The sequence below is a fragment of the Centruroides vittatus genome, unplaced genomic scaffold, assembly GCF_030686945.1.
Source record: "Centruroides vittatus isolate TY-2023 unplaced genomic scaffold, ASM3068694v2 scaffold_2520, whole genome shotgun sequence".
In the NCBI taxonomy this organism is placed as follows: domain Eukaryota; kingdom Metazoa; phylum Arthropoda; class Arachnida; order Scorpiones; family Buthidae; genus Centruroides; species Centruroides vittatus.
In genome coordinates, this window is record NW_027122689.1 from 629,128 (window position 1) to 655,277 (window position 26,150).

The 26,150-nt window shown below is 36.6% G+C and overlaps 1 protein-coding gene across 1 annotated transcript in view; it reads right to left on the reverse strand.

Moving 5' to 3' along the window:
• The window catches only part of LOC136987591 (cubilin-like), a 133,128-nt gene that overhangs the window by 34,605 nt on the left and 72,373 nt on the right, over positions 1-26,150 (reverse strand). The window contains exons 11-13 of the mRNA XM_067285352.1: positions 23,494-23,751; positions 17,348-17,446; positions 16,960-17,271 (exon numbers count right to left, since the gene is read on the reverse strand). Of these exons, the coding sequence (XP_067141453.1) occupies positions 16,960-17,271; positions 17,348-17,446; positions 23,494-23,751 (669 nt within the window). The remainder of the gene's footprint in view (positions 1-16,959; positions 17,272-17,347; positions 17,447-23,493; positions 23,752-26,150) is intronic.

Genomic DNA, 26,150 nt, shown 5'->3' on the forward strand with positions numbered 1-26,150 from the left:
TTTATGTTAAAAACTAAAATATAAATAATGCAAGCGTAACAAAAGCTTTATGTAATATAATATTTGTTCTAATTAAAACCTATCCTGAAAAGTTTAGCTGAATAGATCAAGAGAAAGCCAATGTAAAAAGTTAGAAGAATAAAGTGAAAATAATAAAAATAGTGTCTGTGAAAATAAATGAATACAGTAGAGAGTCGTTAATCCGAATAAATTGGGGACTGGGGTTGTTCGGATTAGTGATTTGTTTGGATAACTGATTATGTACAAAAAAATATATTAACCTGTCTGATGTTCGAATTTTTCTCCGTTGCGTGTCGCTTCGTGTTGAATTTTTGTCGATTTTAAGCCTAACGAAAATTTTTATAATAATAATCGAGGCTATTGTATCGTTAAAAATTATTTCTTTATTTTGTACAAACAAAATAAATATATTGAAGAATATAAAAACATGAAAATTATACTTTAGACATTAATCTAGTATCAAAAACGTTCAATTCAGCACGACACAGTTCGACTGAAAATCGTTCGGATAACCGGCGATTCGGATTACCGAGGTTCGGATTAACGACACTCTACTGTACTTGTTAATATATATAATTAACTTTATTATAATACAAATATAACTGTGTGCCTCCAGGTCTAAATGTCACTACAGCTAACACAAGACTCCTTGGAGACAAAGGAATGTGAAAAAAGTCAAAGGTACAGAATTGCCTAACTTAAAGGGGCAATTTGGTGTGGGTTATTATCCCCTGGAGGTTTACATACATGACAAATACTGTTTTTATAATAGTTATAATTAAAGTATAGGATTATTAAAAAATAACTTCCACAACTCGGAAGACTCGGAAATGTGTTCAACTGCTTGAAACGAAACAACATTGGACAACAGGTACTTCAGATGTTGCGGTCACAATTTATTAAATAAAAATTTTTTGTACAAAATGTCACTGATAGATGGTGCCAAAGCTATGCACTGGGGTTCAAACCTGTTCCATCACTGGAGAATGGTATACTTGATTATCCACCACACCAGAATGAATAAATATCTACTTGCCTTAACCTAATAACTGTCACATGCGAGTGTCCGTTAGACACCTGGTCTGGCTGCCGATAGATGGCGCCGAGCCTAGTCTACGGCACGTGGTAGCTTTCCTTTGTCTAGTTAGTTCGTGTTAGACCTCGTGCTAGAGCACATGTTATCTAAGTGTCTCTTCGTGATTCTCAATAAAGTTTACGTAGTCCGAGTAGTTCGACTGGACTTCTTAAGGTGTTCAACGTAACCAAACCTTACATGGTGTCAGAATAAAACATTTTTGTGTTGATCGATCCGTCCGCAAGTTCTACTGCCCGATATCGAATCGTACGCCACCTTCTAATATGGATAGAGCACCACTAAAAGCCCCAGCAGAGTTAGTTGTGACCGATGGCAACATGTCTACCACGTGGAAACTGTGGAAACAGCGTTATGAATGGTTTGCGACGGCCACACAGCTATCGTCGAAACTGCCGAATGTACAAGCAGCGGTCCTCATGGCTGTCATTGGACAAGATGCAACGGTCATATTCAATACCTTTTCGCTTACAGAGGAAGAGAAAACGGATCCACTAGTAATCCTTCAAAAGTTTGATGCATATTTCGCTCCACAAGCAAATGAAACGTATACCCGCTGGTTGTTCAACAGGCACGTGCAGTCGGAAGGTGAGTCGTTCGACAAATTCTTGACCGACCTTAGAACCAAAATTCGGGAATGTAATTTCGGTATACAAGAGGACAGCCTCTTAAGAGACAAAATAGTGCAGGGCATACGCTCCGATACGATTAGAGAACAATTGCTCAGAGAACCTACTCTGACGCTGGATCGTGCTATTCAGATCTGTAGAGCCAGCGAATCAGCGTCCATTCAACTGAGGGAGATGCAACCGAGAATGGAATTCGTGAACAGTGACGTGAATTCCCTAAAATTCTCGAAAACGATCTCAGCAACTCCGGCAAATAATGCTGCAGAGCGTTTGTGTTGGCAATGCAGCATGTCGCATGAATGTCAAAGTGTCCAGCATTTAAGGTCCACTGCCGCCAGTGTTCAAAAAAGGGTCATTATGCTAGAAATTGTCCGTCTAGACGGCAAAAGTCGCAGAAGGCTTGTGAAGTGCAGCTCCCCAACGAGGCGGGCAGAGAACCCGAGTATGACTGTTTGTCTGTGTCCGAGTTGCTCCAAGACCAACCTACATGTCCGAGTGCTTCCCAATCATGGCATGTTCCTGTCAGATTTTCGGTGGAATTTCCCGGTGTTCAAGTTGGACACTGGAGCAGATGGTGACGTCGTCCCATCTTCCTTAGTGCAACGCCTTAAGCTAAAAGTAATCCCTAGTGTCATACGTCGCATTCGTTCATTCAACCACACCTATACTCCTGTGCTAGGTGAATGTGTTGCTAGTTGTGTTGTGGAAGGTCGTAGTGCGAGAATAAAGTTTATTGTTGTTGAAGGCAAATATTCTCCGTTGCTAGGCAAAGATACCTGTGAAAAGCTCAATCTCGTCCGCCGAGTAGAAATAGTTGAACCAGAAGTTGCAGTGCCAGATAATATATTTAGAGGTATTGGCTGTATAACAGATTTCGTGTATGACATAGAATTAATAGACATACCAGTTCTTCGGGTGCATCCGCCACGAAATATTCCTTATGCAATTCGTGCTGAAGTCAAGAAGGAGCTGGACAATATGGTCAAGCTAAAAGTGCTCAAACCGGTCACCCACCCGACACCGGCAGTGAGTCCATTGGTGGTCATACACAAAGAGGGCAGAATCCGCTTGTGCATGGATCCCTCAGATATTAATAAAGCCATCAAGAGGCACCATTTTCCATTCAAAACAGTGGAAGACATAGCTGCGCGCATAACGAATGCACGCTACTTTACCCTGTTAGATGCCCGAAAGGGATTTTGGCAACTGCCCGTTACACCACGTACTGCTGACTTGCTAACAGTGAATACTCCATGGGGCCGCTACTCTTTTCAACGTGTGCCATTCGGCCTGGCATCGGCACTAGAGATTTTTCAGCAGGTAATGCAGAACATCATAAAGGGCTGCCAAAATACTGAGTGTTCTATGGATGACATTTTGATCTGGGCAGACAATATACCAGATTTACGTAAATTCACTAATGAAGTACTATCCCGCCTGTACAAGCGGGGTGTCAGATTAAACCAAGAAAAATGTGCATTTGAGCAAACGTCAGTAAACTTTCTGGGTCATGTCTTCAGTGCTCAAGGTGTCCAGATCGACCCTGAAAAGGTTGAAGTTATCAACTGTTTGAAAGTCCCTACTAACATAACTGAGTTACAACGTTTTCTAGGAATGATTAATTATGTTTCTAAATTCATTCCAAACTATTCTTCGTTGACTGAACCCCTTCGTTCGCTACTTCAAAAAGGCGTAACCTGGACCTGGGACCATCAGCAACAGAATGCTCTTAACAGCTTGAAAACAGCATTGAAAAAAGCCCCACTGCTGGCATTCTATGATGTCAACAAAGCCGTAACGCTATCAGTGGATGCTAGCTCATATGCTGTGGGAGCAGTGCTGTTGCAGGAGGGACGCCCTATAGCTTATTCCACAAAAGCACTAACTGATGCTCAACAGAGATACCCACAGATCGAGAAGGAAGCATTCGCAATGTGGCACGGGTGTATAAAGTTCCATGACTACATCTATGGGAAGCAGTTAACGATTGAAACTGATCATAAGCCGTTAAAAAGCATTGCAAAAAAGTCCCTGAACACAGCACCACCTCGATTACAACGTCTGTTATTCGATGTTCTCCAATATGCACCTACAGTGGTATACAAGCGTGGCAGAGACATCCCCGTGGCCGATGCTCTAAGCCGGAACTGTGCAACAGTAATTTCCTGTGACCCGCTAGATGATTTTATTGTTGCTGTGGATGTTCCACTGGCGGAATGTGAGGTAGCTGACGTATGTCAAGCTATGGAGGTGGATACGAAACTACAGCAACTTATTACGATCATACAAGTGGGCTGGCCAGACTCGATCGATCAAATTCCAGTTGCCATCCGTGAATTTTGGACGTACAGAGACGAACTGTCAGTGTATGAAGGACTCATCTTCAAAGGAAAAAGACTCCTAGTGCCCTTAAAACTCCGTCTCGCTTATCTCCGGAAGTTGCACCTGGGCCACCCCGGGATTCAATTAATGCTCAATCGAGCTAGACAAATCATTTTTTGGCCTGGGATGACCCACGATATAGAGAACATTACTGCAGCCTGTCACATCTTGCCAGGCCATGGCTCGTGCTCCTGATCGGGAATCTCTCCTCATGAAGCCCGTGCCACGGTATTCTTGGCAGCGTCTTGCCAGTGATTTGTTTGAGGTGGCAGGTGACACCTATGTACTAGTGGCCGACAGTTACTCGGGTTTCTTCGAATACGAAAAACTAAACCATCCCACCACATTAGCAGTTATAAACTTTTTAAAGCGTGTCTTTGCAGTGCATGGAATTCCGGACACCCTGGAATCTGACAATGAGCCTCAATACTCTTCACATCAGTTCCATCAATTCTGTTCATAATGGAAGATCATTCACGTGACGGCCTCTCCCAAATATCCTCAGTCCAACAGGCTGGCTGAGAGGTACATACAAACTGCCAAATCCATCATCAAAAGATGTCGTGCTGATGGAACAGATGAATCCCTAGCACTACTAAATTGGCGGAATCTACCACGCAGTGGTCTCGGTTCTCCTGCTCAGCGTTTGTTTGGGAGGCAGACGGCAACGTTATTCCCAATTCACCCGTCTGCAAGGTCAGTAGCTTTCAAAAATGTGTTCCCCAAACTACAATCCAATCGCACTCTCGCAAGCACGACGTCGTCGGCCTGTTGAACGTCCTTCATTGCCCGAGAAGTCATCAGTGAGAATCAAAACTGCTCATAGGCAATGGTCACCAGCAATAGTGGAAAAGAAACTTCCACAACCTCGTTCCTACTTAGTGCATACAGCAGATGGTTCGTTGCTACGCTGTAATTCTTCAATGATAATGCCAACCAAGGCCCCGTTTCCACCTACGGTTACCACAGCACTTCCTGCACAGGGCTCTACTGCATGACCACCCGAAAGTGATACTCAGCTGGCCGATAGTGAATCCAAGAACAGCCAAGGCGTGGTTACGACGACTCGCTCCGGCAGAATTGCACGTCCTCCAAATAGGCTAAATTTGTAAACGAATTTGTTCAATGTATTCGCGACCTAGCAAGGTCTAATAAATAAATAAAAAAAAAAAAGGGGAAGATGTCACATGCGAGTGTCCGTTAGACACCTGGTCTGGCTGCCGATAGATGGCGCCGAGCCTAGTCTACGGCACGTGGTAGCTTTCCTTTGTCTAGTTAGTTCGTGTTAGACCTCGTGCTAGAGCACATGTTATCTAAGTGTCTCTTCATGATTCTCAATAAAGTTTACGTAGTCCGAGTAGTTCGACTGGACTTCTTAAGGTGTTCAACGTAACCAAACCTTACAATAACTGGAGTGTTAACGTTCTATACTTGCAAATGTTTTTGAAGCCCCTTCTGGGCTCTTCCTCAGGCATCTACATACAATTTCCTGCAAGCTGGCTGTTAAAATTTGAACACTATTTGATCGATGTTCTTATTCAGGACATTATATGTGCATGTGTTCCAGAACCTTTAAACATCGAACAGTACGATGTGTATCAAACTGTGCATGCGTTCCACATTAATTCTGTTGTAAAATTAAATGCTATTGTCCAATATGACCTGCAACACCATTAAAAGGGACAACTCTTTAAAACTAATGCATGTTGTTCTGCATCCAGCCTTAAATATTTCCATCGCCTCCAACCATTTGAGGTGTTCCAGATGAGGAGTGGTGAGGATAATACATGCTCCTGCAAAGTCCATCGCATAAGTTGAGAGGACCGTTGTACATTTATTATGCTGTATGTTGGACATATGTTCTTTTATCCTGACCCCCATTGAATGTTTGGTGGAACCAATATAGACCAATTCCTTATCCCATCTGTTGTCTCTGATGGGAATGCTATAAATTCCCGGTAGTCTGTCTTGGTTAGGATGGTCTTTTCCATACTGTAGTATGCTGAAAATGAATGGTATGTTAACATGATAATGACTTTTGTGATCCCAGAGCTTCAGCGACATGGGTGCCTCAGAATACCATATTCACGCAAAATGATGCACCAGCCCACATCATGTACTCTGTTCAATGTGTATTAAGATAGTTTCACAGGTGGATGGGTGATCAGCCATTACTTCCCAACAGCTTGGACTCTTCATTCACCTGATCTCAACCCACGTGACTTCTGGTTATGGAGTTCCTTGAAAGACCAGGTCTATCATAAAATAGTTGCATCTGTGTCAGATCTAAAAAACAGAATTTGTCAGAATATTCTCACAATTAAAGTGGACTCATTAAGTTCAGCAATGGAAAATATTCTTTTGTGAATGGAGAACATTGTTGAAAATGATGGAGGACATATTGAACATTTATAACTAATTTGCATAGCTCTGACACCATTTATTGGTGACTTTTTACACAAAAAAATTTTTATTTAATAAATGGTGAGCACAACATTTGGACAACCTATTGTCCAAATGTTTCCTTTTTAGCAGTAGAACATGCTACAGAGCCCTTTTGAGTTAAAGAAGTTATTTTTTAACAACCCTGTGTATGTATGTATATATATACACACACCCCAGTGGCATGCCATCCTTGGAAGCACTGCTTCCCTTGTATTTTCTAAAATATAAATACATATTTTCATATTTTAATGTACTTTGAATTAATTAAAATTAATATTTTATTATAACTGCATTATGTATCTTATTACAAATTTCTATACTACATGTGAAAAAAATGATAAGATTGATATTGTATATTCGAATATCAGTAGTGAAATGGAAGTGCTGTATTGTCGAATATGGGACAGCTTCCACAACGAAAATATCTGAATGGCGTAAAGCAACCAGATTATAGGCATTTGCCTATGCACTTTACAAAGCACCAACCTCATGAGGTTTAGCTGGTGGAAGCTACACACCAAAATATCGTATGATGCTTTCAATGAATCTATTTGAGACCGGTTCTGGGCTGTTAGCTGCCTGCCTGCTATATGTTTGGCCGCCCTCACTACGTGAATTGCGAGTAGATTTATAACTTAACCCAACCGATAGGAATTTACTGGTATGTTTTTATGGAGGTTCTGTATAGTTGACAGGAGTTTAAAAAAAAAAAAAATCCATTAAAATATTTGATATATTTATTCTGTACTCCCATCTTGTATTACTTACAGATTTTCAATGTTAAACTAGTGATACTACGATTTAGTATGTCCCAGGGTATGCAGAAAAAAATGTGTACAATTCTTGTACAATGTTAAAAAATTAACTGTTACTTTGGCAGCATCATTTACAACTAAATCTAATGAATGAGATGCACAAGGTACAAAAACAGCTGTAGAATTTATGTTTCCTTAAATTTACGATTTATGTATCCATTGTCATAAAAATTTGTCTTTCCACTTCTTTCCCAAGACTACAAATATTCAAGTACAAAGTAACCAGTTTCAATTTCTTTCTACTTAACAAGTAGTTAAATAATTAAGAGATTAGGGAATTAGGGACATAAATAAAACCCTGCTGAAAGAACTGGAATTTTACTTAAACAAAAGCTTAACTGAACCAATCTCTAGCCAAGTACAGTGGGGGACTAATTTCTTCGTAATATTAGATGTAATAGACAGAAATTTTTCCGGTTCAATGAGAGTGACTGAAAAGTCGTAAATTTTGGAAATTTCCATTGACAACTGGTCCTAAAACGAATTAGTTAGAAAACAAATGACGAACAATCTACTTAGTATTAAGTTTAACATATGTAGATTTTTACAGCTATGGCGAGAAATGTTTAAAATTTACAACAACCTGTTGCGTCCTTTGAGGTACACTAGTAATGTGACAAAACAGGCATTTGACATTGACCAGTATTGGCACCCTCGCCACCGTGCATGCACACACTGCACACCTACAGGACTGTCTCTGATTCCATCATTAGCCACTCATACAGAGCTATTTGACTAAATGGATTGTTCTAAGATTTAAAAAGAAAGAATATTTTATGTAGTTTCTTTACAAAGCTATATTTAATTATAATTTTCTTTAAAAGTATATTCATACAATCAAAGAATATTTTGTACCAGGTATGTATATCTACCACACATTTTATTTCACCAAGTAAGTTTTTATAATTTTATTTTTAATTTTAACCCTTATATCATGGCTAGCAATTCAGAATGAAACTGTGATATTGAAAATTTATTTTAAAAAAGTTTGGCTCAAGACCATTTAGTGAAAAAGAAAACATTATTAAAAGAGAAAACCAATGCCTAAATTAAATATAAATACTTCAACAAAAAATTTGTTCAACATTTTCACGATTAAATTTATGAAAACATAAAATGGCTTTGTGGATGCATAAAAATGGAAAAATTGTTTTGTTGGCCTTGCCTACTATTTTCAAATGAAATTAGTGTATGGAATAAGAAGGGCTTTGATGATTTAAATAATTTGAGTAAAGCTGGCAAAAGACACGAAAATCGCAAATGTCAATTCGATTCTTTCGTAAAATTGAAGCAATTTGAAAATCAAAGCAGAATAGAATTTAACATTAGTAAACAATATAAAATAAATATTGAAAATTACAAGAAGATAGTTATGGCTAATAGATATAACATCTATTAATTTAGATTTTATAATATATGTTTTTTATCAAAGTAAGAATTGGCATTTAGAGGGCATAGGGAATCTATTGAATCTAATAACAGAGGTGATTATTTAAAAATCAATTTCTTTAAAAACGATTTTTCTTCTTTAAAAAATAATTGATGAAACTTCACAGTTAAGAACGATAAGTTCAACTGTTGTTGTGAGAATCGGGAGTTAAGCGACTAGGCTTACCCAGTTTCTGACGATGGGAAGGCGAGTCCTGCTCATGGGGTCAGTGGATGGCAATTTAGGAGGAGGAAAAAAAAAAAAAAAGTCTTGAGTGGGAGGTCGTGACCTCCCACTCAAGTCGATAAGGTGTTGGCCCTGTTCGAGTGATCACACATTTAAAAGATACTAAACAGATTTAATAAAGATACTATATAAAAGATACATATACTAGTAATAATAACAATAATGATAATAATAATAATAAAGGTAATAGCCCCCGTGGTGTGCCACCTTGCCGTGGTGGGGGGGCTCAACTACTCCAAGGAGACTGAGTGCTGTGCTGATGGTAGTTCACTACCAGTAGGTTCAACCAAGCCAGAGAGGTCTCAGCTGAGGAGTAGAACTAAGTGCACCCAACCCATTATCACTATGGAGAAACGAATGAAAACCAAGTCTATACTGTCTCAGTCGTCGCCCAAGATAAAAAGGGCCACGGCAGATGTTGCTGATTCTGGGCAGCCGTCGACAAGTGGGCTACAGAATCAGAATTCAAATGAACAATCACAGAAGCGGCAGAAATATACAATGTCAGAGAACCGTGCGGTTATGAAATGCTACTACGCATCAGAACCTCAAAAACATGGCTACCAAAAGAGGATGCACCAACTGTGGAAACAAGAATACCCTGATTCACGAATAACTGAACTTCGATTAGCTGATCAAAGAAGATTCATCATCAGAAATAAAGTGCTCAGTGAACTTGAACTTGAAGAGATCCAGGGGCTCAGTGAGACTGATGGGCAGCAGTTCTCACAACTAACAGTGGCAGATGCTCCGGTGACACTTGGAGCAGCTGAGCAAACCGAACCGGAAGTAAATGTGAACCCTTTACAACAATTTGAAGGACAAGCAGCTGATGCACCGGATGAACAACCAGGAACCTTAACAACAAGGCAACAAGAGCTTAAGGACAGAATCATGGCTCATGCTGCATTAAACGCAGTAAGAAAGCGCCTTCCACCTTTAAAAACAATACCTAGAAAATACCTGGCACCCATCATGAAGGACGTGAATACATCACTTTCTACTATCCAAATAACATCCATTGAGCAGACAAATCAGATTGCTTACAGTACTGCAGTGATAGTAACAGAAGAGCTGGGGCTCCTAAAACCAGTGCAGCCACCATGAAAATCAGATGGAAAACCAAAATGGAAGGTCAGGCTGGAGTTGAAAATAAAAAATCTGCGATCAGAAGCGAGTAATTTGAAAAATATGAAAGAAAAGAAACTGAAGAATGATAAAATCAAGCAATACCTGGTTAGAAAGTATTGGCTGAACACCAGAAAAATTGAGGAAGCTTTGGAAATCGTAAAACAACAAATTATAGCAACAGCGAGAAAAATCGAAAGATAAGAGGCAAGGATCATCCAGTACAGACAAAACCAACTATTTCAGTCAGACCAAAGACGGTTTTATCAGAGTCTGAGTAAAACAATAGACAGAGTAGTTGAACAACCTGAGAAAGCTGCAACAATTGAGTTTTGGAAAGAACTCTGAGAAAATGAGAAGGACTATAATAAAAATGCTGGATGGATAAAGGAGTTTGAAGTAAAATTCTTAAAGAATAAAATGCAACAGACAGAAATAACAACTGAAATGATTAACAAACGAGTAAAAAAAGTTAAGAACTGGACTTCACCTGGCAATGATCAACTGCACAGATTTTGACCTGTCTGCATGGAAAAATAGCTCAGCAATTCAACGAGATGTTGCAAAACGAAAATATCAGAGAATGGTTAACAATTGGTAGAACATACTTGATACAAAAAGATCCAGCTGATATCAAAGGACTGATATCAGCTGATAAATCAGCTGATAATCATATAGCTGATATCAGCTGACAAAAAGATCCAGGGAACAGCTCCAGGAAACTATAGGCCAATCACATGTCTACCCACTATGTTTAAATTACTGACTGGCATCATAGCTGATAGGATTCAAGATTATCTTGAAGAGAATGACATTTTGCCAGATGAACAGAAAGGCAACAAACGAAAAAGTAGGGGCACAAAAGATCAGCTTTTAATTGACAAAATGATTCTGGAAAACTGCAAAGGCCGAAAAACTAATCTACACATGACGTGGATTGACTACAAAAAAGCTTTTGACTCACTCCCACATAGCTGGATAATCAAGTGCCTAGACACTATTGGGGTTTGCAAAAAGGTTGTTAACTTCATTGAAAACATGATGCGGTACTGGAAGACTGAACTGTTTGTTGTAAATGAAAGCTATGGATTGGTCAACATCAAACGAGGGATTTTTCAGGGAGACTCCTTGTCACCACTGCTTTTCATCATTGCCATGATTCCTCTGTCAGCAATCTTAAAACAAACAAACCTTGGTTATCAAATATCAAAAAAATCTCACAGAATTTCACATCTGCTATATATGGATGACCTGAAGCTCTACGGAAAAAGTGAAGCTGAAATCTGCTCTTTGACTAACACTGTCCGAATCTTCAGCACTGATATCAGGATGGAGTTTGGACTGGACAAGTGCGCAACTGTGGCACTGAGGAGGGGCAAAATCACTGAAAGTGAGGGTATAAATATGCCAAATGGTTAAGCCATAAAGTGCCATCAGCCAGAAGCCTATAAATACCTGGGCATACTGCAGCTGGACAGCATCAGGCACGGGCAGGTGAAAACTGTGGTTGGCAGAGAGTACACTCATACGGTCAGAAAAATTCTTAAAAGCAAGCTCAATGGAGGTAATACCATCAAGGCCATAAATACCTGGGCTATACCTGTCATAAGATACACTGCGGGTATTATAAACTGGACACAAGCGGAATTGGACAATCTGGACAGAAAAACAAGAAAACTCATGACCATTTACTGTTCATTACATCCCCGCAGCGATGTAGACCGGATGTATTTGCCCAGAAAGTTGGGTGGTAGAGGACTTTTACAAGTAAAACAAACTGTTGAAGAAGAAAAATATGCACTGGCAGAATATGTCAAGGAAAGTAAGGAACCTGCACTGATTGCTGTCAATAATAGAAAACTCCTTAAAGTGCAGCAAAGCAAGAATCAGTACAGGAAAACTGCATTACAAGCTAGAGCTGACAGCTGGCGTAACAAGGTGTTACATGGGCAGTTCCTGGACAAAATTGAAGGAAAAGTTGATAAAGAAAAGACCTGGTTATGGCTTATTAATGGAGCACTGAAGAAGGAGACAGAAGGCCTGATTTTGGCAGCCCAGGAACAAGCAATCAGAACAAATGCAATTAAGACCAAAATTGAAAAATCAGCTGATGACCCAACATGCAGACTGTGTAAAGAAGCCGATGAAACTATTGATCATATCCTCAGCTGCTGTAAAAAAATTGCACAGACAGACTATAAACAGACACACAATTATGTAGCCCAAATGATCCATTGGAATCTGTGCCACAACTAAATATGATCATGGGAATGCAATGAAAAACTCCTTTGATACAGCCCTTAAAGTTGGATATAATACTGAAATTTGCCTTTGAAGCCAAAATTCCTGATATCCATTTTTTAATTTCAATTTTAACTTCCCTTATTGACAATTCTATCAACTCCTCCTGCAATGATAATTCTGCTGTTTGTAGGTTTGAGAAAGGTTCTAATACCCAATCCAGAGTAGTCATGTTAAGGACATCCTAAAATCTATTTGTAAAATCTTCTGTAAGTGCTTCCAAATGCTGACAAAATACCAGAATGTCATCACCATTTGTTTGCAGAGAGGAAAGATTCGAAAACTGATAGAATTGTCTTCAACCCAAATTTTGTTTGTACAAGGCAAGTTTTAATACTAATGCAGAAATAATTGCTTTTGCTTTTAATCAAATTCATATCATCTTGTAACTGTAGATTTGTTTCATTAAATTTATTATATAAATAGGTTAAATAAACTATATCATTCTAAAATTTCAATATTCCCTCTTAACAAATTATCTTTGTTTTCAAAAAATGTTATAACAGAGTCAAAGAGGTCATAAAATCTTTCAAACAGTTACCCTTCGATAGCCAACAAACTTGTGTGCAATAGTAAACAATTGAAATCTTTGTCATTTTCATCACAAAGTTTTCAAAACAATCTATCATTGAGAACATTGCATCTGATCTTGTTAACTGCTATAATTACATACTGTAGTGAGCAATGAAGGCAATCACTAAGGTTTTTTGCAACCAAATGTTGTCTATGAATTACACAATGCACGGTGACTACATTTGGTACCACCTTTTTCAAATATTAGATCGACCCACAGTATCGTCCAACCATTGCTGGAACACCATCGATAGCAACAGACATATATTATCCAGAAGAATACCTTTTTCTTTAAAATAGTGTTCCAATACATCTAACATAGATTTTCCTTTAGCATCCATTTCTAATTTTTTTGCAAATAATAGTTCTTGATAAATTTTTTCATATTTTATGAAGCAAACATATGCAAGAAGTAAAGACTCATAGTTTGGTAAAGTAGATTAATTGAGCTGTTAAGAAAACTTCTTCAAAAAATCAATTAGAAAACTCTCCACATCCTTGGACATTTCATCAATTCATCTCTGTACTGTATTATTGCTAAATGGGATTTTCTTAGTAATATCAGATGGTGGCTTGTGCAGTACAGTATGCAGAACCTCACTCACAGCTGGAAGTATCAATTCTTTTCCAATAGTGTGTGGTTTCCCCACTTTAGCAATAAGCAAGTAAATGTTGTAAGAGGCATGTAACCCATCATCATTTTGTTTCGATGCTGCTGAAAACATACCAGCTAAAGTTGGACATCTCAAACATTGTTCTTTGAGCATTTGAAAGTAAGATAAATTTTTATCTTTTCTGTCAGGATGTATTTTGATCAAATGTTCTTCTAATTGTAAAGGTTTCATGGCTTCATTTGAGAAACTTTCTGGCAAATCAGACACATTAGTAATGTCTTGTTTAAGGGTGTCTGAATAAAACCATATTTCAGGCACCAAATAAGGGTGCCTGAAATATGGTTTTATTCAGGCATAATATATTCAACATTATACTGTCTACATTTTTTCTTTGAATCTGACATGAGTCTATCAGTAAAAATAAAAACAATAAAAAACAAAATCTTCCATGGCCATCACAGGACCAACCCTCCATATTAAATAAATTTATTATTTCCTTTTGCTACATCGTACTTGTGGTCTCATAACCTGGCTTGCAACGATCTGTATGTGGAACACAAATTTATTATTATAATTTAATCATTTAAATTTTTAAATAAATTTATGTAAATTTATTTAAATTTTAAAAGATCAGTCAGTAAAAAGAATAAAAAACAAACAATAATAGTAAATATGTATGTACCTACTTCTGTGGCAAATAGTTATTACAACAAAAATATATTTTTAATAAGTGGTCCATGTAAGTTATCCTTTGAATGTGATCTGTAGATATTGCACAGAAATTTTAGGTTCACACTTACTCTGAAGGAACTTCAAAACAATCTCGTGTGGATAAAAAGCCTCACGTATATATAGTAATGTTTAATGAACCTGTCAAAACATACAGAGATTGATATTCTGCACATGTGTTAATCTTGTCATGGCCTGTGCAAACTTGTAGATATAAGCTTCGTTGATTGAGCTGGAACATACATACACACTGTCATGCTCTGTGTGGTGCACTGCACTGCTGCAACTTGTTCAGCTACTAATCAAAAAGATATTAGGAAAAAAGCTATAATGTACTGTACCAATACCTATTTTTAATACAGACTGACCTTGATTAAAAAACATTTAGAACTATTTGTTGAAATATGCATTCGATGATTTTTAGTATTAATCAAACTTTTCAGCACATTCTGTGAGTATTACCTGGAGATGGAGGTTGGTCCTCAACACTTCCTAAATTTGCCTTGGACCAAAAAAGCCCCACCGGTGGCAGTACCAACCCTGTTGGGAACCACCGGTATAAGAGAATGGGACTCCAAGTTAGGTATATTGCAATGAAGTCTGTATTATTGCATTTTCCTGATACCATTTATCACCCAAAGAAAAAAAAATCATTTTTAAAAACTATAATTTTAGTTTTATCTAAATATATATTTAAAAAGTAATCATTGCAGTATTTTTCAATTATTTGGATCTTTCTTTATAGGTCACATTGCATATCTGCAAGGATAACAATGTTGTCAGCATAGAGAAACAAATGTAATTCTATATCTTCAATATTAATACTTAGATTATTTGATTCAATCAATAAGTTAATCAATCTATTTAAGTAGACATTAAATAATGTGGGACTCAATATATCCCCTGCAATACACCTTTAGTAACTTTAATCAGATCTGTTAGAGCAAGATATCTGATTCTGATCAGTTGTATGAGAGTCAGTCAAAAAATAATGCGTCCAATTTTGTTTCTCTTTATTTTACAAGAAAACTAAGTGAAATTTATACAGCATGTAGCCACAACTTTCATGATTAAGTTCTCACTTCAATATAATCTCCATCCTTTTCAATGGTTTTTGTCCATCTTTTAACAAGGGCACGTATTTCTGCCAGATAAAAATCACTGTTTTTCTTCCTCAGCCATTGGCAAACAAAATTTTTCAGTGTCTCCTCACCTTTAAAGTGATGCCCACAATGAACTTCCTTTAGTGGCCTGAACAAATGGTAGTCTGATGGTGGATGAGGTAAGACTTTCACCCAATTTTTGCAATTCTCACGAGTGGTTTGTATCCTTTGGGTGATCTTGCATTGCCATGTAAAAGAAGAACATTCACAGAGCTTTCATTGGGTAACTCACCAAAGATTTGCTTTAATCTTCTCAGGATGCTGATGTACTGAACAGAATTTATTGTGCACCCGTGCTCCAAAAAATCCACTAAAATCACACCCTCCACCAATTCAGTTGCAAAGAGCAATTGAATTGGTGCATGTCATGGCAATGTAAAATTTGATGCATTTGTGACTGCTGTAATTCAAATTCTCTAATCGCTTTACCTATGTTTATAAGTAGATGTGCACAGAAATAATGCCTTTGATGCCATTAAGACAAGGGTAAAATGAACCCACTGCAGGTTTGCATCAAATAATATATTATGTTTAGAATTTTTATATGTGTAAGTCTTGGTGCAGCTGGAAAGTGCTCATAAAATGTACATGCTGCTTCTTGAACATTTTGTCTCATTTCCCCATAAAGTGTAACCATTTCAGAGTGATATTCATAAGTATAAAACATTATAGCAATGCTCTACCAATTAAGAAACTGCACGACATTAGCTTTTTTTATGGACAGCAGCATGACGCGTGTCATCGTATAATTTGTCACAACTACATGTTTAATTTTCATCTTGTTCTTATGTTTGAAAAATTTGTGTATAAATCATGCAGTAGTTCTGAGGCAACATCTATCCTCTTTTTTGAAGTAACTAATTAATCTATTTTACTTTAAACATTGCAGTAAAACTAATGCACCTTATCCATATGTTTGTGCAATGCAAAAGGATCTCTTTTGTACCTGGATAAATTTTAAACTGAACATCCTGTACACTCTGTTTCACAATAAAGATAATAAATTTTCATTCAACATTTTAAAAAATTAACTTGGATAAATGTTTAAAATCTATTTTATATATATTTCATATTATGTTTACAGTTAAAAACTTAAAAATACTTTTAATGTCTGCAAAATGTATAAGAAATATAACATTATTATATGAGATTATAGTGTAAATTATTTATATTAATATTTTGATAATTTTAAACTTTGTCACTTTATAGAGCATACTATTTTCACTAAAAAAATTTTTTTTTCTGAGATTTAAAATTTTTCTACAATGTCCTAGACAATAACTTTCAACAATACCATATTATGTTAGATATGTACTTAAAAATAAATGGTTAATATGCTCATTTTTTAAGACATTATCTTGTAAAATTACAAATATATAAAATAGACAAACCTTTTTCAACGCCTTTAAAATTCAATTCTATTGATGAATTTTGTCCAAAATTTTTTCCAACTAACATCATTTTAAAACTAGTAGACACAATGGGATAAAAATATTTTTTGCTCCTTAATGTTGTTAGGAGAGATGCATTAATTGAAAAATCATCATAAATCTCAACTATTCCACTGGTAAAAAAGCTTTCTTCTGATACTGTTAGATATACTTGTTGATTATTCTGAACTTCAAAAAAATAAATAATGTCATTTCCCAAACTGGATGAATGAATAGTTATGCTTCCATTATTTCTGTAATAACCTCCATGTTCTAGAAAATTTTTATTTATGAAATTTATTATTTAAATTGTACATAAATAATTAAATGATCAACAAATATAACTTACTAGAAATGTTTACTTCAGCTTGAAACTGAGATCCTTTTATTAGAAACTGACTACTAAATGACACCCACATTGTATTATGACTGGAGATTAAATAACTATCTAAAAGAAGAAAGATGTAAAATTTTACGTGTCTTTGAATAATTTTAAAAATTTACTACACTGTTAATTATCATATTATAGCTAACAGATTAAATTTTACATATCAAAGGTTTCAATCTTACATCAGATTAAACCTTTAATATAAAAAATTATAATAAATCTTTTTAATAATAATAAAATGTAAATGAAGAAAATACATGTTATAATATAATCAAGATGGGTTGATGATGATGATGATGATGATAATAATCAAGTAGCAAATATAATATACCAAGAGTTTGCAAAGAAACACAAATTATTAGACACCCGTGAACCATACTACAAATACATTCCACAGACAGTATTGGAAAACAACACACACAAAATGTACTATGACAGAGCCATGTTCATAGATAAAACAATTTACCACAACAGACCAGACATCACACTCATTGACAAACACAATAAAATCACATACATTATAGACATATCCATTCCAAACACTCACAATATACAAAATACAGGGTGACAATAATTAACCCATACAAAGTTTGTAGCAATGCTGCACCTGAACTTTTTTACGTCACTAATTTGCATACTGTTGTGTTCAATTCTCCATGATTTCCTGCCCATGTAGATGTGCTTTTGGTGTAATAAGGGTTAGTTCTTTATTTTTTTAAGGATGTCAAACAAACGTTGTGCAATTTTGGAGCTATTCCGGCAAGGAAAGCATCAATGTGAAATTGTTCATTTGCTCGGTGTTCCCAAAATGACAATCTCAGATGCAGTTCGGCAATTCAAGGAGCTTGGCCATGATGGTGACCATCCCGGACGTGGAAGAAAGCACACCGTCAACACATCTAGGAACCGCAAGATCATCAAAAAATGAGTTGATTGACATGCGAAGATCTCCATGAGAAAAATTGCTTGTGAGATTGGAATCAATCACGAATCGGTGCGGTTAATGGCAAAGAAGGAACTTGGACTCAAGCCCTACAAGTTCCAAAAGGTTCGGCTCCTCACCAATGAAAACAAGTGCGTGCAACTCCAAAGATGCCGTCAACTCAAGCGTCGGGCCACAGATCAACAATGGGAGCGCATTCTCTTCACAGATGAGAAGCTTTTCTCCATACAACAAGTGCACAACCATCAAAACAACAGAAACTGGTCTGCAGATGCTCCCGATGCTCAGCTGTCATTGAACATCACCAAAATCCAATGTCAGTCATGGTTTGGGGCAGAATTTATGCAAGCGGCAAGACATCCCTTGTTTTCATCGATCAAGGAGCCAAAATCAAGACGTGTACCACTGTGACATTCTCGAGGCCGTGGTACTTCCGTGGGCTCAGCAGCATTTTGGCAGTGCAAAATAGATGTTTCAACAGGACTCGGCACTGGCACACAGGGTGAAGAAGACTCAGGAGTGGTGCAAGGCCCATTTTCCTGATTTCATCTCGTCTGTGGAATGCCCACCGTACTCAGCGGATCTGAACCCGATGGACTACAACGTGTGGTCCATTTTGGAGGCCAGGGCCTGCACTAAGCACCACAAAAGTTTGGAGTTGCTGAAGCAATCCTTGCGCCAGGAGTGGGACAAACTGTCTCCAGAAGAGCTGCGGCCCATCGCCGAGAATTTCAAAACACGTTCGAGGCTCTGCATTAAGGCAAAAGGAGGCCACTTTGAAACTGGCTGAAAATCTGGTTAACCTATTCGATGTTGAAATTTTTCTTTGCTGCCTGTGACACCATGTTGAATTTTCATCGATGTTAAGCCTAACAAAATTTTTTTTTAAATAATAATCGTGTTTACTGTGTCGTTAAAAATTATTTTTTTATGTTGCACAAACAAAATAAATATATTGAAAAATATAAAAACAAAAAAATTTATATTTTAAAAGTTCGCTTTTAATATAAAAATTGTGACGCATAGCGACATCTAGTATCAAAAACATTCCGATGCAGACAAAAAAATATTCGGGATTGCCCACACAGGTCAATGAGGTCAATACGAAAATTTTTGGGATCAATGCAAGACAGGTTAATACATAAAGTATTCTCACTGCTATCCGCTGTTGTTTTCCTAATTTTCATTTCTTTAATAAATTTATGATGCAAAAAACTTGTATGGGTTAATTATTGTCACTCTGTACATGCACCGAAAAAGTCAGCAAGTACACAGAACTTGCCCAGGAAATAAGGCATCTGTGGAGGATGGATAGGGTGCTAATTGTACCTGTTGTTCTCTCCTCTACAGATGTCATACCACACACACTACACAAAAGCTTGGAAACATTATAATTGAATAGAAATACATACATCACACTACAGAAGGCCACTATATTGAATACAATAGTATATAGAATATGTAGTAACCAACTGTGTGGAATGTAGTCGAATGCTTTTCTGTAATATATGCCATGTGTATGTTTCTGTGTTGTTTGTGTGCTTGCCATAGAATGACTGAATCTATGAGTGACTGTTCTTTGCATCCCATGATTTCTACGGCAACCTTTTTGTTGTTCCATAGGAATGTTGTGTTCTTCAACAGTTTGTATATTTTGTTTGCAATACAGGTTGTCAATAATTTGTAGTGTTGGGAGACATGTAATTTGTCTGTATTGTGTGGGTCTGTGGTATTGTTGTTTTTAAGTTTCATGTAGGTGATGCCCTGAGTAAGAAATTTTGGCATGTCTTGTGGATTGATGATGATGTATGTTAGGTGTTTAGCTAGTTCCTGGTGCAGTGATGTAAACTTTTTGTACCAGAAATTGTGAATGTTGTCTACACCAGGTGTCTTCCAGTTGTGTGTTCTCTTAACAGTGTAATGGACATCGTGTATGTTTATTTCAGCACAGGGCATAGTTCGTATGTTGTGTTCTCCTCCTTGATCCAGCCTGCATCAACATTGTGTGTGACAGCACTTATAGAAGAGAAAACCAATATATTGTGAGTTCTTCTGTTGGTGTGCCACTGTGCTGTGTATCAGTGTTTGTTTTGGTACTGATTTGTCTTTAGAAGAGTTTTTCATTGTTTGTGAATAATTTATTTTGTTGGTTTCATAGTGAACATGTTTTGTATTGTTTGAGTCTACGTGCTTTGGCTATGAGTTTTTGTTTTAGTACGTCGATGTATTCTGTAATTAGGGATTGCAATCCAGCAGTGTTTTGAATCCAGCTGGATTTTTGCTGGATTGAAATCATTCCAGCTGGATCCAGCACAAATGTATTTTTGGTGCAATAAAGTGTTATCTGTCTATCTATCTATCCTGCAATTTATGTTTTTTTTTAATGAAATAAAACATTTTTTAAAAAATACTTAAGAAACTTTTATTATTTAGACTGGTCACTATAAATCAGTAAAACTTACACATTTAGGTAGTAAACTTAACTTTGGTTTGGTTTAACACTTGAGATAGAGATAATTAACTTTAAATGTTTAGTTAGATTATAATTATAATGTAATCTTTAAGTTAAATAATAGCAAAGGTAATTCTACTGATTAATTTATATTAATATATTATAATAATGTAAGGACGGATAATCAGTGGCTAAGTGGCTATCAGTCTTACCAGTTTTCATATATAGGCTCTACATATTAGTCTGTAGTTATTTATAAGTATATAAAACTATGTACTGGAAGTAGAATAAGTTAAATAAACTACACTTTTATCAATCCAGCAAAATTTAATAAAATAATAACGTTTTCAATCGTTTTTAACAATCTTCCTCGGTTACAAAAAAAATAGAACATTAAATATAGAACATAAAATGTATTCGGAATAAATATAAAAATTAACAGAAAACGTCCAAACGGACAAAATATAGATAAATAAACAAAATAAATAGTGGAAAAAATATATACAGGGTGTTTTTTTAAACTGACGGTACTCAGAAACATCTGTAGAGCAATGTAACAGCTGGACTGTCGCCAAATTTGGGAGAGTGACTAAGGATGACATGGAAAAGAGATAGAATTAGGTACTACTTTTTTTCTTCACGGAATCTTCCGTGAAGAAAAAAAGTAGTACCTAAATTCGCTGGTAGAGGAGGATTTGGTGCTGTTGTAGCAAAAAAGCTACCAGCACTTCACTGAAGAAAGGGTCATCAGTCGCTTTTTTCCACTTGCATGGCCGCCTCGCTCCCCGGATCTAACCCCATGTTACTTTTTCCTGTGGGGTTACTTAAAGTCCAAGGTCTATCTTGGTAGTGTCCCAAACTTGATGACTTTGAAGGACAACATTTCTCGAACTGTGATGAACATTCCTGCAGACATGTTACGTTCGGCCATAGAGAACACGGTGTTCAGGATGCAATGAGTTGTCCAGCAGGACGGTGATCACATTGAAGAAGGGAGAAGGTTATTTGCTGATTAATTAAACTTTCGTTATTACACTAAAACCACTGTCTGATTATTCATTCGTGTGTTTGTTAATTGCAGCTGGATTTTATGCAGATTCTTAGCTGTTTTGCTACAACAGCGCCAAATCCACCCTTACCGGCAAATTTGGGTACTACTTTTTTCTTCGCGGAATCTCTTTCCCATGCCGTCCTTAGTCACTCTCCCAAATTTGACAATAGTCTGGCTGTTAGATTGCTCTACAGATGTCTCTGAGTACCGTCAGTTTAAAAAAAAAACACCCTGTATATAAGATCCAACGAAACCAGCATTGTCCGTTAATAACATTAATTAATGTAAAAGGATCTCCACATGGTAGACAATGAGTCCGCATCTCTATGGTTTATACAACCAGTTGTCATGTGCGCCTTGCAGATTTCCAATCTCTCAAGATGTTTGACTGTTTGCCTATTCGTCGTCGTTTTTATAATTGCCGCTTGATCCCATTGGACGTTAACATCCTTCTGTCTTGCGTATGATGCCAGCGCAGTGTTGTCAAGGTTCTTACTGATTGTATATTTGTGCTCTTGAGCCTTTGTTTTAAACTGCGCATCGTTGCACCCACATAAACAAGCTTGGAATTGAAACGTTGGTTGTGTAAAGGCACCGAATATATACCCGTTGTTGAATTCCGATCCTCTTTCTTTTTATCGTTTCTTAAAAGTTTGAAAACAGTGGGATTACGTCGGTATACAATACGAAAATTATCAGACCTGGCAGTACATCTATGTATCTTGTTTAAAAAAATGGGATGTAATTAAGCACTATTCTTTTTATATTTATTCCAAACACATTTTATGTTCTATAGTTAATGTTGTATTTTTTTGTAACTGAGGAAGATCGTTAAAAGCGATTGAATACGTTATTATTTTATTAAATTTTGCTGGATTGATTAAGGTATAGTTTATTTATAAGTAATTTAATTATTAGTGTTAGTAAAGTAGTGAGTAAGTAATTAGTAGCAGTCTAGTAGTTAGCAAAGCAGCAACGTGACGACGTAGACTTTTGCTCAATTATTTAGAAAGTTAATTGAGTATTTGCGGATCTGCAGCGCTGGATCCAACACGAAGTGCTGGATCCAGCAGGCCGAAGAATGTGCTGGATCCAGCTGGATTGCTGGATGAGGGATCCAGCAATTGCAATCCCTATCTGTAATGTGTGTGTTGTGATGTTCGTGTTTTGATTTTCTCGAAAATGTTTTTGAGTTGTTTCTTTAATTTGAGTGTTATGTTGTTTTTTTAGTGTATTGTGTCAGCCTGCCTAATTGCTGTCTAATGTCATTTATTTGTGTTTCCATTCTTCTCTGCCAGACAGGCTTGTGATAGAATTGTGTTTTGTGTGTGTCTGTCTGTGATTGTATATTCAGTCCATGGTGTGTCACTACTGTGACTGCCCCAGCATAAGCTAATGTATGAATGTCTGAGAGTGTAGAAATTGAATGAATGCAGTGTGGTAGTAAGTGAGTGTTTACATAATTTAGGGTTTTTCCTACTTCCTTTGACATTACTGGGCTCTCCCACCATGACCAGGTGGTGACAATGGAAGAGTTATTATTATTATTGAATTCTAAATATTAGTTAAATTATGTAACATGTAGATGCAATAACTGAAAATATATAATTAATTAATAACAAAACAATAAACAACAAATAAAAAATATCAAAAACATTTACTTTTTACTGTCTCTTGATTATGATGAGTGATTTGTAATAACAGAGGAGAAAGTCTGCTATTACCATCCTTAATGATGATAAAGTCCTGTACATCAGTTAAATTGATTCTGATAATCTTAAAAGCAATAACAGAAGAATCAGGACTTTGAATTAGCCACTGGCAATTTGTCCATCCATCAAAACTGTCATCATCATAGGTTGGAGATGATATCCAAGCAAATGAATTTTCTTCAGTTAGTTGAATGTAAGAGCTGCATTCTAATAGATGAAAAATTTTAAAAAGTTAATTACAAATATTAACATATCTGAAAAATGCAATGAAAACAATTACGGTATTTTCTCAATTAAACCCACACCCTATTTTTAAAATTTATGTATTCTCAGTGTTTATTTGAGGTGGTTTGGTGGTTTGGGTTTATTTGAGGTGGTAGGGTGAAGAACCCAGACTGTTTCATTAATTGAGAGATTAAATGGTAAAAAAAATGATGAAGAGGAAAAACAAAATATGCAAGTTGAGCCTACAAATACAGAAAAAAGTGATTTGATGCTCAAAGAAAAGCTTCAGCTGGAAATAGAAAACAGCATGAAAATGATGTCTCCTAAAGCATTAAATAAAAATGATTTTTCCAAAATTGTTAAATGAACTTGTATGAGTCTTTAAATTCTGCTCAGAGCTATAACCTAGATGGGCTTATAAGTATTAGATAATGATTCCTCCAACTTCCATCGAACCTGAACGTGCTTTCTCAGCAGCTGCATATATGTGCAACAAATTGAGAAGCAGACTTGGTGATGAGACACTGGATGCATTGTTATTTCTCAGATCATATATTTGCAATACAATCAAATTAGAATGTTCCTATTAGATTAGTTTTCTTTATATTTAAGAAACATGTAACTGATTAATATTATTTTTAAATACTTTTTGCTAAGAAACTTACTTTACTACCTACTTACTAGGTTGTTACATGAAAGTCATCTATTTAGTCGACGTTAAGAAAAATTTTTGTTAATATTCAACGTTTATTTGCAAAGTTTGTTACATAAACGTTTTTTCAATTTATGTAAAATTAAAGAGATCTCACTAATGCTTGAAAAAAAATAACTTTAACATGAAGACTGAGTGATTTTAAGTCTGGTTAGTCTGACTCTGAGTCTGATTAGTTAGAGTGATTAGATTAGCTAGGTGTATACTGCAAAATATGTTGATTTTTGTCTAAATTTTGATTTGTTAACTAAAGAACTGATTTCATATAGGGAACGAATTCCCTATATGTCATACATCGCTCATATGGCTAAATTTTTGTTTCTCATTTTGATAATTGTGAATTAACTAATCTAGATAGATTATTAATCAAGCAATAATGTGATTTGACAACTGCTACTTAACAACTGTAATTATTATATAATTATTATATAAAAATTATTATATAAAAATCAACACAACAAACACCTAAAATACCAGTGAGTTTTTTTGAATTGCAAACGTTTCCATTCGTATTAAATGGACATCATCAGGCAAGCAAACTGTTGTGAAAAACACCGAGGGTTGTCGAACACATGTGAAGGGGTGGGGGTTTACAGTTCTTAGAACAACTTCCATGCAGAAGAAAATGACTCAATGTCTTGAAAATTTATAGCTGTGTTATGACAGGTGCCTTGTAGATTTTCACCTGTTCTAGATGTTTCAGCATATATGGTTTTAATACATAATGTAGGAGCTGTGTCTCTTGGAAGTCCACTTGGATGCTGGGAATGGAGGCATATGTGGCCAAAGCTGTATTGTTTAATCCCTTTTTGACAGATGTTTGATGTTCCTTGAGATGGACCTGTAATGGGCAAGATTGACCTATGTATTGCAGGTGGCAGTTGTATCGATGGTTACCGATGGGAATGTGGTAGATGCCTGGGAGATGGTCCTTGTTGGGATGGTCTTTGGCGTTACAGAGTAGAGAGGAGATAGCCGGACTTCTGCGGAAAGCCAAATGATAATCTTTTCCTCTTCCGCTTTGTAAAGTGAGGCTAGTGACTTATTGTAGGTGATGATCTTGAATTTGATTACTTTTTGTGAGGGTTTGTTCAGCTGGATAAAAGCTGTGTTGGAAAGATTGCAGATCAGACTTTTAATAGTGTGTGGAGGGTAGCCATGCTGAGAGGCATACAGGGTGATAGTGCATAGTTTCCTTCTTCTCTAGCCCATTTGTTCGAAGAATGGGAAAAGGCTCTCCATATTAATGATCTGAACGCTGCCAATTTGAACGTAAATGGCTCGTGGGATGCAGTTGGGATGAAGGTGGTGAGGTGGGTAGGTTTCCTGTATACATGCATAGAAGCATCCCCGTCTGTAGGTGATTTGGAGGTCCAGGAAATGAACGGTGTGGGCGTTATCCTGTTCAAGACGTAGTGCTAGGCTGAATGGGTTGTGATTTATCGTTTGTTAGAAATCCAGAATGGCGATTTATCCCACCACATTATAAGGATATTGTCAACATACCTGGTATATAGGTGGATGTGGCTGGTGAAGGTGGGAAGTACAGTGCACTTCAGTTGATGTACTACTAGTTCACATAACAAACCAGATAAGGGGCTGCCCATGGAGACTCCCTTGCTTTGTAGGAAAGTTTCACCTTCAAATGAGAAAAAAGATGAACGTCAGT